Source organism: Myotis daubentonii, chromosome 6 (genome assembly GCF_963259705.1).
Source record: "Myotis daubentonii chromosome 6, mMyoDau2.1, whole genome shotgun sequence".
NCBI classification, from domain to species: Eukaryota; Metazoa; Chordata; class Mammalia; order Chiroptera; family Vespertilionidae; genus Myotis; species Myotis daubentonii.
Genome location: NC_081845.1, coordinates 9,542,006 through 9,555,920, shown reverse-complemented (window position 1 = coordinate 9,555,920; position 13,915 = coordinate 9,542,006). Strand labels below are relative to the sequence as shown.

Here is a 13,915-nt window from a genome sequence, read left to right as displayed (position 1 = left end):
CCTATTGTCTACCTGTCCACTGGGAATTCACATCTACGAAGGGATTCCGAAGGGCAATTACAGGCCATTACAAAACAAGACTAATGCGCGTACCTGCCCTCTCTCTCCCACGCTAGGCGTGTATAGAACAGGCAGTTTTCCCTTTACGTGTAAAAATGGTCACAATAGAATTGTCCTTGTTTACCCAACTTCCTGGTCCTTTTAGAATCTCATTCGGTTTCAACTACACCTTCTTGAGCACGCACACACTGTGCTAAGTACTTACTACTCTGATTTCACCCCACACAAAAGTCCTTCTGAGAAGCGCCTATTCTCCGCCTTCCAGAGAAATAAAAACAGGCTCAGAGACTTGACACAAATTGCCAAGTTGATGCAGCTAGTACATGCCCGAGCCCAGGGTCAAACCCAGGGCTGCCTGGCCCCAAAAAGCAAGTCTTCACCGCACTGTTCCCAAGGGATGGAAATGGCAACACACTTATTTAATGTCCTTTATCCACGATGGTGTTCTAATAATTTTCTATTTTATTGAAGCAGATAGTTAACTTGAACTTTTCACTTCTTTCCTTGACTGTTTCTCAATCTTTTCCTTAAAGCTATCAAAATATATTTATTCCTATTAAATCAAAGAAATGTATAATAGGGAATTTTTAAAACATCAAAAAATGTACCACCAGTCTAATAATATTAGCACAGCTGTTGGAAATTCATTAGTTCCTGTCAACCTCCTTCCAGTCCTTTAGTTCAGTGATGGTCCCTGGCTGACTCCTAGTGGACAATGTGGGAATAACACTTTTTGAAATTAAATGTTAAGGGAAGGGGGTGGGGGGGCGGAGATAAAAGAGCAGTGTTATAAAAATCCAAACATTTGTTTTCTCAAAGTTATGGTGACTGCATCGAGGCTTCTTTCTTACCCCTTTGATTAAACAAAATGATTGCCACTTGGTCTACACATTTTTACTGTGATATCACAGATGGTGGAAGAATACAACAAAATAATTTTTAAATTATTTTTAACGTAATGTTCGTAGGTTCAGTTACACTACCCTTGAAAAACGAAAATTACTTTAAAGCAAGAAAGGCTACCCAACCTATTTTTTTTTTCATTTTTGAATCCTCAAGAAAAATTATTCTTGTTAGTGTAGTTGTCATATCAACACTAATAAAAGAGAAAAATGGTAATTGGCGTACGAGCTACCCTTTTCATTGGCTAATCAGGGCTATATGCAAATTAACTGCCAACTAAGATTGGCAATTAACTGCCAACTAATTTGCATATGTAGGCACAATGCAGGGAGGCGAAAGGGAAAGCAGGAAGAAGCCCCCTGCCACTGACAGTGATCGGAAAACCAGGGGGGAGCTAAGAGCTGGGGGGCAGCTATGATCGGAGAATCAGGCGCCTTTTCCACCCTGGCCAGTGATAGCAGGAAGTAGGGGTGGAGCCAGCGATGGGAGCTGGGCACGGTCGAAGCTGGCAGTCCCGGGAGCTAGGGGTCCCTTGCCTGGGCCTAAAGCGAAGCCCACGATCGTGGGGCCGCTGCAGCTGTGGGTCCCCGCTGCCTGGGCCGGATGCCTAGGCCAGAGGCATCAGGCCTGGGCAAGGGGCCGATCCTGCGATTGGAGGGTGATGGGGGTCAACGCCTGAGGGCTCCCAGTATGTGAGAGGGGGCAGGCTGGGCTGAGGGGCACTCCCCCCCCCACACACACACACCCAGTGCACGAATTTCGTGCACCGGGCCCCTAGTCTTTTTATATTCCCCTAAACATTAATAACATGTGACAACAATAACAGTTTTTAAAAGCCCTAAGGGAAGGCTGAGGTTGAGCTGGGGAGAAGTATGCGTGGAGGAAGTGAAGGCCAAGGTTATGAGGCCCTTTCCATGGGGAGGTGGAAGTAACTAACTTGGGTTGAGTGCCTACCATTTGGTCCTAGTAGTGATTCTGGAAGGTCGATCTTGTTACCATCTTTCAGCTGAGGAAACACATTCAGAGATGTGAGAGCACCCACATGTAGTGCCAGAGTGGGGATCACAGCGCCGTCCTTCAGAGCCCTTCCCCCCACCCCAGCTCTGTTCCGCTCACCCCCACCCTGAGATTCTAGGCATACACAAAAGATGGTGGGTGCAGGGTGCTATAGGGAGCCAGGAGATGGAAGGAGGAAAGCAGAAAACCTCCAGCAATCTGTTTTGCAACCAACTCAGAACAGTTGAGTGGTATGGGGAGGGCTGGTTGTGCAGATCCTGGGCCCTATCCCGTGGGCTTTTGGGTCAGTAGACCTGGGTTGAGGTCAGTAGGTCAAGGCTGGGTAGCAGGAATCTACATTTTATTATACGCTGACCAACAGATACTAATGATGAGCCAGGTTTTGGAAATGTTTGGTGAAATGTTTCCCTTTTTCTTCTCTCACCTCTCCTCTCCCCCCACCTCCTCCCCCAACCCCTTTTTCTCTCCCTCTCTTTCTCCCTTTCTCCTCCTCCCTCCCTTGGTCTTTCCCCTCCTCCTTTCCTCCCCCTCCCTCCTTTCTTTCCAGGTGGGGCTGTGGTTTAGCTCAGGTGCTCAGTTGTGCAGCATCTACTCCCCACATGGGGGCACTCATCTGTTTGAATCCCTCAAACTATGTTTTAATGCCTAGGAGAAATCATGAGTTTCTTTAAAAAGCTTTTTAAAAACCACTTATTCAGGTGGGATAAGACCCATGTTAGGATTGGTAGTTTAAAGTAGAAACCAAAAGGATGTCATTGCAATTATAGCTACATTTTCTTTCTTTCAGGCAAAGCAAGCAATACTAGAAATGGATGCCATTCGTAAGTTTCATTTTCTTAACACAAATTGAAATTTCATTTTCTACTTGTACCTATCGCATATTCTATCTTAAAGTTTATAAAAATGTCATTGTTAAGTAGCAGCTCTCTACTAACTGTTTTAACAAATAGTCCGCAGGCAGTACCAACTCTTCCTGACATACTGATTTGTTTCTACATTGATTCTTCCCTTTTTATCTGTGAGTCCCCTGGCGGCTGGCCACTTGGCTAGGTCTCTGTGTCAACTAACAATGTAAGATATGCTCCCGGGGTCAACCCTTACCCCCACCGCCAACAATGAAGGTCTCACAGTCCATTTCCCACCTCAGACAGAAAATCTATGTTGATTATCTGAAAACATCAAGATAACTAGGTAGTTACTGGTTTTCCTGATAACAGCACAAATTTCAAAATTACAGCTGCCCCACGTATGTGATTGCATTGCTAGGCTTATACAAGCCGGCAGGGACTAAGTGTAAGTGGGCTCTTTCCTATAAAATAAAACCTTATTTTATCATATCCTTGTCACCCCCCAGCTTAAAGAGAGAAACGATGACTGTAATGACTGGCAACTAGGTCTGACAAACTTTTACTTAAAACTTTCAAAATAACGAACGCCCTGGCTTGTGTGGTTCAGTTGGTTGGGTGTCATCCCAATCAATGTTTCCCTCTCACATCAATGTTTTTCTCTCTCTCTCTCCCTCCCTCTCTTTCTAAAAATCAATACAAATATTAAAAAAAAAAAAACTCGAAATAACTTACTTTTGGGGAATCTTTCCCCAAGTGCAAATGCTAACTCACCCTCCAGGCTGCCACAGTGGCTGCGAGTCCCCATTTCCGGTCTGACAGACTCTGAGGAGCGATCCCCACAGTGCGAGGCTGGGCTCACTGCCCTGTGGCCCCTAAATCCTCACATAGCACTCAGAATCTCTAAGATTTTTTTTTTTTATTTTTTTATAAAAGCACTCTGAAGAGAAGGCATGGCCAGGGATGGCCAGGTGAGAATTAGGGGGAAAGTGGAAGGAAGATGGGATCTGGAGACGTCAGCTCTTATTATGATGAGTTCATTCAATAAAATGACTTACTTATTCCCAGGATCTGGGTTAGCTCTTGGGCACCACTAAGATTTTGTGGAGCACAGAATAATTTCAAGCACAAATTGGTGCCACATGCCTGTCTGCTGGGCCCAGGACTGAGCCAGAGCAGCCCAGCCCAGGAAAATAACCTTATTTGCCCTACTTTGGACTTGGCTGAGTGTGAACAGAGTAAGCCATTCCATTGGACCAGATGACCTCATATATATAACTTTACCTCTGACATTGGAGAAGTGCATGTGGTCTTTACAACTCTTAGAACTCTCTCAAACTTTAGGTGCTGCTGAAGAGCATTAACCCTAATTTGAAGGCCATGTTTACAGGGCCATCCTTAAATTGTTACCCTCTGGTGTCAGCATGACGATGGTCATTGAATATGCTGCAGTGGTTCAGGGTTAGACCAGATTTCCTTGATCCAGAGTCTGGGTACCCCTTAGATGGGGTAGAAAGACAAACTATGAAATTAAATGATAATTCCTTTTCTGAGAAGAGAATCTAAAGTACTCAACAGATGTTCAAAGGAGCAAAGTGTAGACAAGTATTAAGAGTCAATGAACTGCCCGGTCAGTGTGGCTCAGTGATTGAGAGTTGACCTATGAACTAGGAGGTCACGTTTCGATTCCCGGTCAGAGTACATGCCTGGGTTGTGGGCTTGAACCTCAGTGTGGGGAGTGCAGAAGGCAGCCAATCAGTGAGTCTCTCATCATTGATGTTTTTCTCTCTCTTACTCTCTGAAATCAATTTATTTATTTATTTATTTATTTATTTATTTATTTTTTTTTTTTTTTTTTTTTTAAAAAGTCACTGAACGGGAGAGCAGCTCCCATGGGGGCAGGAAGGGCGAGACAGCCTTCACCACGTGGGGCACCAAGGCCTCATGAAATCTCCAGGTAGTTTTACCTTGACTGTAGCCCATCACCACCATCTGTCAGGGGCCTTGGTGACAACTTCAGCCTTGGGAATAGCATTTTAATGGCATTTTCTGACCTCTGTGGGCCATGGTGGCAGCAGAAAGTGAGGACAGAGAGAGAGAGAGAGAGAGAGAGAGAGAGAGAGAGAGGCACTTAACTTGCTAACATGCCCTGGAAGTCCCAAGGTAAAGGAAGTCCTGAGATACATATTCAACACCAGGTATGGAAGAAGGGACTCCTGCCTGAGGGAAGAGAATAAATGCTGAGATATCCAAAGCAGGTGGCTCCCGTATTCTGAGCGTCACCAGGCACCTGGTTCTCACAGTCACTGCCTTCTCTTTACAGATTACCCCGGCTTCTGCTACAGCCCCGAGGGACAGGCGAAGACCTGCTCCACTCCCTACCGGTTGAGAAGAAAATCTGGTAATTCGGATGTTTCATCCAAAGTTGATAAGCGTGGGGACTAGCAATGAAGGTCGCTTTCGGTCAGACAGAAAGGCATTTCTGTTCTGGTCTTGGAGCTCACGGCCAGTTTGAGTGCAGTTGGGGCCGAATTATGATGGGGCTCCCAAGCTTTTGTTCTAAAACTCTTTTCTACTTAACTCTCTGTTTTCATGCATATTAACCAAGTAGCTTTGCTTTGCATAGCCTCTTGCCGTAGCAGACAGGTACTAAACCCTGTCTACTGTCGCCAGTGAAAAAATTGTATCCTGTAAATGACACATACCAGGATTGTTCAAACTTAAAACTCGTAACACACAGTTGCTGAATCAGACTCCAGGTAGTATTACCTTGGGGAGCCCTCAGGTGTTTGTTCATTTGTTTGTTTGGTTGGTTGGTTGTTTGTTTCATTTGAATCACTATTTATTGAGCACCTACCTAATCTGTGCTAAGGACCAAAATGCAAGAATTCTAGTAGATAATACACATGATTCCTGCTTGCAAGAAGTTCAGAGTCTAGTGGGAGGGTCCAAAAAGGTGACTAAACACCAGGAGAGGGAGAGGTTCACCTCTAGGAAGGAGAGAGAGGGCTTAGAGAGCGGAGGGCCAGTACCCCCGTGGAATCCAGGGGCCGAGGAGGCAGGTGGGAGGGAATAGACATGCAGAGGCCCGAGACTGAGACAACATCTTAGAGGGGACATTGGTGGTCAGTTGTTCACACTGGTGGGAACGTGGGATGGAGCTGGGGGTGGAGGTGGGGGTGGGGGTTGGTGTGGAGGGGGAGGGGGAGGGGGAGGGGGAGGTGGAGGTGGAGGTGGAGGTGGAGGTGGGCAAGGTGAAACGGAGGGAGATGTGGCTAGAGGTCAGAGAGGGGCTTGATCATGAAGGCAAGTAGGCCCCACGGAGGGTTTGAACTCAATCCTGCAAGCTATGGAAGGATATCAAGCAATGAAATACTTCCTTTGAGAACCAAATTCTGCCCCGATGTGAAAAATGAAGTAGGCAGGAAGCTGTCCCTCTGGTCTGGGTGAGAGATGCTGAAGGCTGGATTAAGACAGTAGTGACTGGGGTAGAGCATTAGTGGGATCCCACGAGACGATGGATGAAAACAGGAGAGATTAGAATGACATCCTGGTCAATAGCTTGGGAGGGGAACGTCAGTGACAGCTGAGATAGATACAGAGAGAAGGGCAGGTATGGGGAGACCGGTGCACTGCGGTTGACACTTGTGGTTTTGCTGGGTCTGTGGGGACGCTGGGGGCAGGTCACACTGGCAGCTGGCATTGGAGGTCTGAGGCTCGGGACGGGGTCCGGGATAAGAACGTTAAAACTGAACATTATCAGCTTATAGGTGGTAGTTAACGCTAAGGAAATTGCTGTACCAGCTGGTAGGGCAGGTGTTCTGTTATGCAACTCCTAATTACACAGCTTAATGTTCACCTTAGTTTTGATGGGGTGAGTGTCTTGCTGCTAAGTATCTCTAAGCAACGGGGACTTGGGCAAATTTTATAGAAAATTTCTAGAGCTGAATTAATTTGCTCAGAAACTAATAATTTACTTTTAAAGAAAAAAACCTCTTGATTTGGTTTTGCAAGTGATGCTGGCCTTATTTTTCCTTCCTCCCAGAACCTTCCTCAAGATCACATAAAGTTTTGAAGACCAGTGGTAAGTCCTGAAACATCTTCTTTTTGCATTCTTGTTGATATCCAGTAAGTCAAACCATGCACACACGAAAAGCACCAGGTGAGAAAAATGAAAGCACCAGATAGATGAATTACAGATTGATGGAGTTGATTAACTTCTGTAAGTAATAGTGCCCCATTATAAAATGTAAAGCCAAATGACATAAAATGTTTGCAATATAGATAACAGGCACAAAAAGATTAATATCCCTATTACTAAAAGGAATCCTATGTATCAAAAAGAAGGGACAAAGGACCCTTTTTTAAAAGGCAGACAATATCATTGGGCAGTTTCACAGAAGAAACACAAACTGCCGATAAAATGTATAAATGGTCACCCATGTTAGTAATCAGAAAAGTCATACATTTACATTATGCTAAGCGAAATAAGCCAGTCAGAGAAAGATAAATATCACATGATCGCATTCATTTGTGGAATATAATGACCAACATAAACTGATGAATGAAAATAGAACTAGAGACATAGAAGAATCGAACAGACTGTCCAAACTATGAGGGAAGGTGGGGGGTGAGGGGGTAAGAGATCAACCAAAGGACTTGTATGCGTGCATATAGGCATAACCAATGAACACAGACAGCAGGGGGGTGAGGGCATGTGTTGGGGGTGGGAGCGGCCAGGGAGAAGTCAATGGGGGGAAAAGGTGACTCATGTAATACTTTAAACAATAAAGAATTTAAATTTAAAAATAAAGAATAAATAATAAATGGGAAAAATATTCTCCGGTGAGGATTAATAATAAAAAAGAATAATTTGAAGTTGAAAAAAATCATACATTTAAGTGAGATAGATAAAAAGGGAACAGCCGTGAGCTTGACCTAATGATATAGAAAAACAAGCACTTTGAAACTATTGGTGTGTAAGCTTTTTAGAGCAAAGTTTGGTAAAATCCATTGAAATGTGCAGTACAGGGAGTATTCTGCAGCCGTCGGGAAGAAGGAAGTATGTCCATGGACTGACAAGAGTGTCCACATATATGTAGCAGGGAATGCAGTGTTGCATATTGTACCTTTATTTGAAAAGCAAAAACTGTGCTTTGTGGTGGGATGGGGCAGCGGGCAGGGTCTGGAAAGATGAACATCAAACTGTGAAGTTGGGTGGCCTCTGCGGGCTGGGGTCTGTGGAGAGGGTTCGATCACTTTTTGCTTTATATGCTTCTGTCGTTAAGCCACTTGTAAAGATGAGATGCACATAATGAAGGCATCCGTAAGAGGGTCTCTATGAGGATCCGGAAACCCACCCCCAGACTTCCAGGTGCACCACCCTCAGCACAGGCCACGGGGACCCTGCTGAGAGATGCTCTATGTTTCCGTTGTAACCAGTACACTGTTTTAAAATTAACAGAAGCATAGTCCTATGTGTAAGTGGTTTTCGGGGCTTAGGCCATGTGGATTTTTTTCAAGTAACACATATTGGCGGGGTGAGGGTGGGGGGGAAGCTTTTGAATGTATTAGGGTGAATTGGTCCATTGGTCTCGGGGATTAAGGAAGGTACTTACCACTCAGACGTATGTAGTTGTTTGAGCTATAGTCCAGGGCATATAACCAAGATAACTGGGAGGTGTCTTCTGAAAATTAGGTCTAAAGGGCCCAGGAGCTTCTTGGTCTTTAATTATGAACAGTAAGTTTAAAAGTCTTATAAAAATAGGAGTGCTTACCTATATGTGAGATACATTTTTAATCCACAAACTTAAAAAAAAACCCAAACACTTTATTTATTTATTTGTTTGTTTGTTTGTTTTATTTTTTTTTCCCAGAAACATCACAAGACATCCAAAAGGTAAGCGCCCTGACGTTTCTTGTTTTCCAATGTGTACTTCAGGCACTTTCCACATTTCCACAGGTACTCTCATACCTTCTCCCCCCCCCCTCCCCCCCCCCCCCCCCCGCCTCCCCGGCCTGTGTTCCAAGGGTGAGCAATTACCTTACATTTCGAAATGGGTTTAAGTGAGGACTCATCCTTATAAACACCTCCCTCTCAGAACTAGGGCATTTTTTTAAGACTGAATTTTGTAATAGAAAAGAATATTCAGAATGAAATTTTATTCTCGCCCTTCTTGCTTTCCTCTTCCCTCCCTGATAAACAGACACACAGACATATGGGCAGGTAGATATTCCAGGCACTGCGTATCCCAGTTGCATTGACCAGTGCTGAAAACTTCTTGCTAATTGACATTTCCAATAGATCACTACAGTGTTCGGATCAGAAAGCATGTCCCTGGCTCTAATTAGTTTGAACCGGTCTTCACCCTTTCAAATGAACTCTTTGATGTTTATGCCTACGGAGGCCTCAGAGGGCAGTCCGCTCCCCGTCTGCACAATCGAGCTCCATCAAGAAAGGTTCCAAGTTACAAAGGACCCCACTGTGTTCTCTGATTAGACATCAATGTCACATGTAGTTTACTTCCTCACGGGCATCGAAATATTACTTAATTAAATGTATTTTGAAAGAAAGTAAAAATCTCATTAACTCAACAGTGGATCAAATTACATTCCTGCAACCAAGTCTTTGCCAGAACCTGTAAACCAAGGCACAACTGGTCAGGTTCAGGGCAGAATTCAGCAAGTTATTGGATTCTTATGAGCCTAGATTTCCTTCCTGTGAAACTGGTACAGTCATAGCTAATTCATGGAGTGACTGTGAACATTAAGCTTGGAGGGCGTCTGCAAATGGCCTAGCTTATTTCAAGTAAATACCAGTTACTGGCCTTTCTGTCCCTTTTGCAAAAATCTGAAGTACTTTTTTTTTTTTAATATACATTTTTATTGATTTCAGAGAGGAAGGGAGAGGGAGAGAGAGATAGAAACATCAACGAGGAGAGAGAATTATTGATCAGCTGCCTCCTGCACACCCCCCAGGGGGATTGAGCCCACAACCCAGGCATGTGCCTTTGACCGGAACCCGGGACCCTTTAGTCCACAGGCCGATGCTCTATCCACTGAGCCAAACCGGCTAGGGCTGAAGTGCTTTTCAGCTCAGTGAAAATCATCAGTGTTTACTGATCATTTTCTTTATGAATCTCACTACCTGGTAGTGGGATAGGCAATGTGTGAACACGGCAGAAGGCCGCGAGTTATGCATCCCTGGTGCTGCGATTCCATCAGTGTTTCTACCCCTCAGGTTCCCAGAGGAGAAGGCTCTCCCCCGCGGAGGTCGGCAGGGCCGTCGCCCGCACAGAGGAGCAGCCAGCCCAGCGGCTCCGCCATCCTCAGCGCGCTCCGCGGGGCCGGGGCCGTCAGGAACATCTGGACGGACCACCAGACCCGGCAGGCCTTGTTCCCCAGCCGCCGGGCCCCGGAGCACGAGGAGGAGGACGACGATTACCAGATGTTCGTGCCGTCCTTTTCCTCCTCAGACCTGAACGCCAGCCGGCTGTGCGAAGACGGCACTGCCAGTCGCCCTTGCAGTTGGCACCTGGGACAGATGGAGGCCACGGAGGCCGCCAGCTCCGGCCACAGGGTGGTCCGGCGGGCCAGCAGCGCTGGCGAGAGCAACACGTGCCCTCCGGAAGTAAGAACCAGGGACAGCGACGGCTCTCGGTACAGTCCCCAAGGGGAACTGCAGAACGACCCTAAAACGGAAAGGCAGGAGGGAGTGACCCCCTTCGGCTCATCTATAGAGCTGACTCTGGACGACATAGACCACGTCTATGATAACATAAGTTATGAGGACTTAAAACGCATATTCGCTCAACGGGAAGAAGCTGAGTCCACGCCCCCCAGAGCAGCCAGGGACTCTGTTCGACCCAAGAGCACCCCGGAGCTAGCCTTCTCCAAAGGGCACGCTGGCCACGAGAAGAGCCCTCTGCACACCAAGAGAAGGGCGCCTCGGCCAGGTCGGGAGGCGTTGTCGAACCAGAGCGTACATGAACTGGAGGCGGTGGAGGAGAACGTCTACGACACCATCCGGCTCCCGCTCTCGCTGGACTTCAGGTGCAGCAGCCTCACGCGTCCCAAGAGGAGCACCTTCCTGGGCCTGGAGGCCGACTTCCCGTGCTGCGACACCCTGAGGCCCTTCGTGTCCCAGGACAGCCTCCAGCTCAGCGAGGACGAGGCGCCCTACCAGCCGGGCCCCTCGGACAACGACTACTTGAGTTTGCTGTATAACTCCTTCGGCTGTAACTTGTCCATGGCGGAGAAGTCTATATCTGATAAGCTGTCGGAAGAAGTAGACGAAATCTGGAATGACCTGGAGAATTACATCAAGAAAAACGAGGTCAAGGCCAGAGACCGGCTCCTCGCCGCGTTTCCCGTCAGCAAAGACGACGTGGCGGACAGGCTGCACTCGGAGAGCGCGCCCGAGCTGAGCCAGGACGCGGCCCGGGCCCTGTCCACACTCTCGCTCCCCGAGAGCCGCGCACTCCTCACGCCGGGCAGGGCCAGCCGGGCCAGCTGCCCGCTGGGGGGGGACCTGCTGTCTAAGGAAGGCTCCTTTCTCAGCCTCAACCGGCTCTCTCTGGCCAGCGAAAGGCCGCCCCTGGAAAACCCCTATGACTTGGCCAGCAGCAGTCTGTCCCAGGTGGACCTGGACAGCCCGGACCCGGGGCTGGACGCCACCGATAAGACCAAGAGCCGGGTTTTTATGATGGCGAGGCAGTACAGTCAGAAGATCAAGAAGGCAAATCAACTCTTAAAAGTGAAAAGCCCGGAAGTCGAGCAGCCACCGGCCAGCCAACCGCACAGATCTGTGCACAAGGACCTGGCCGCCATCCTAGAAGACAAGAAGCAAGGAGGGCCCGCCATCGGTACGTTCCTTCTCTGCTTCCTCCCTCCTTGACAGTAAGACGTGAGAGCAGCTGTCAGGTTCCCCATGTCCGTAAGACCGTGAGAACATTGCCACTCAGGCGTACGTCCTCTCAGGGTGAGACTGTGACTTGCTCGTGTGGGCTGTGCAAAGCCAGTTTTCCTCCCACCTTCCTAAGTTCTGGCTGGGCTAATCATCAGATTGACACGAAACCAAATAACAGGGGGAAATGTCCAAAATGTATTATAGATGTTCATGCAGGGGGGCCCTATGAATATGAGACTCAAGGACACTTTGGGCAGTTGAGGCTTCTATGTCATTCTGGAGGTGGAGAGAAGGGAGGTGTGGTTTGGCATTTCAAAGGGCAGGAAGGCAATTTCATGGAGAAAAGCAACGTTTGGTAAATAAATGTTTGGGGGTCCATCCTTAGTAATGGGACACAGAGAACTTTAAGCACAGGGGCCTTGCTAGGTTCCTCCCTGTCTGTCACTAGTTTTTTGTTTTGTTTTAAATTATATTTTATTGATTTTTTACAGAGAGGAAGGGAGAGGGATAGAGAGTTTGAAACATCGATGAGAGAGAAACATCGACCAGCTGCCTCCTGCACACTCCCTACTGGGGATGTGCCCGCAACCAAGGTACATGCCCTTGACCGGAATCGAACCTGGGACCTTTCAGTCCGCAGGTCGACGCTCCATCCACTGAGCCAAACCGGTTAGGGCTCTGTCACTAGTTTTTGTTAAACTATAGAATGACGGCTCCTTTCCTGAAGCAGGGCCTCCATCTAAATTCCTTTTAGGAAATTAGGGAGAAGAGCAGAGGTTTTTTCTGAGTGTTTCTTTTCTTAAAAATAACCACCTTAAAAGAATCAATATCCCCAAAGGCCTATTTTTGGGGTGGCCAACTCTGCTCCCCTCCACCCAAAACAACGCAGACCCTTTCCCGCGTCGCCCACCCATGCGAGCTGGAGCGTGATTGGGTCTCAGAGGTTTTCTGTTGTGCGTGGTGCATTGTCACTACAGATGTGCTGCTGTAAGAGGCTTTCTCTAGCACGATCTGAACCGAGGAATACAGTGGGTAGTTTAACCTGTGGCATCAAGAGCTTCTCCCCTTACATCACTGTGTCAGGAGGAGTAGCTCATGCGAGCTTTCAAGGTTTGGAAGCGTAAGGAATAGGATTGCTCTTTGCTCCAGAATCCCAACAACACCGCCCACTTGTCCTAACAGACAAAAAGGAATCCTTTCTGTGTTGTTAACGCTGTTCACACTGTGACTCAGTTTTCTTCTCGCATATTTCGGTTACTCGTTGATTTTTTTAAAATAGCTGCTGTAATGCACTCAATACTGTTTCGTTTGGTATTCTAGCACATGCTTCCACAAAGCTTCATCTTTTAGGCAAGCCTCCTTTGTGGGGCAGAACTAAACCAGGATGTCAGGGATGATATTGGTACGGTTAGGGCTAAAGGAGTAAGATGTCCAGGGCTTGACTTCTTTCTCTGTTACAGAGAAGTGCCTACCTCCTGGCTAGAGAGGACAAAACTTAACGCTGGTTGTGGTGGTGGAGTGTAGGTGGGAATAAAGCACACAAATATCATGAAAAGACATCCCCCAGCCCAGGGCACTGGCTCTCACCCGAGGCCCTTTCCACCACCAGATCTAGAGAGATTTCTGGGGTTAAGCTCAGGAATTAGCATCTTTTTTAAATGTGTTTTTATTGGTTTCAGAGAGAGGAAGGGAGAGGGAGAGAGAGATAGAAACATCAATGTGAGAGCAGAACATCAATCGGCTGCCTCCTGCACGGCCCCTAGTGGGGACTGAGCCCACAACCCAGGAATGGACCCACTGGACTTGCTGGGGCACGGGAAAAGCTCAAACCCACTGAGCCACACCAGCCGGGCGGAATTAGCATTTTAAATAAGAGTGGCCTTTCAATCATATTTTAAGAATCGCTGCCCTGGGTTTTCTGACAAAGGACCACCTCAGTATCAAATGAGAGGAGATGGTTCTCCAATTAAAAGTAAATGCCAGATGGCTCAGCATCAGGGACGTTCAGATACTTAGCTTAATGGCGACAAGACTCCTCTGCAAGGATTATGCCACTCACTCTACTCCTTTCTTTGGGATTGGTTGCATTATCTCCATGGAAACCAGAGGATAAGAAGGGGATGTCCAAGTCCTAAATGAATCTACACATTACATGACAAGAATCTGTAGGGATTTATTTTTT

General features: G+C 47.1%; 1 protein-coding gene across 3 annotated transcripts in view; it reads left to right on the top strand.

Moving 5' to 3' along the window:
- PLEKHG1 (pleckstrin homology and RhoGEF domain containing G1) overlaps nt 1–13,915 on the top strand; it is a 193,312-nt gene that overhangs the window by 171,422 nt on the left and 7,975 nt on the right. For all 3 annotated transcript variants that reach the window (XM_059700026.1, XM_059700024.1, XM_059700023.1), the window contains 5 exons: nt 2,768–2,801; nt 5,149–5,226; nt 6,871–6,909; nt 8,702–8,724; nt 10,066–11,689. In XM_059700026.1, the coding sequence (XP_059556009.1) occupies nt 2,768–2,801; nt 5,149–5,226; nt 6,871–6,909; nt 8,702–8,724; nt 10,066–11,689 (1,798 nt within the window). The remainder of the gene's footprint in view (nt 1–2,767; nt 2,802–5,148; nt 5,227–6,870; nt 6,910–8,701; nt 8,725–10,065; nt 11,690–13,915) is intronic.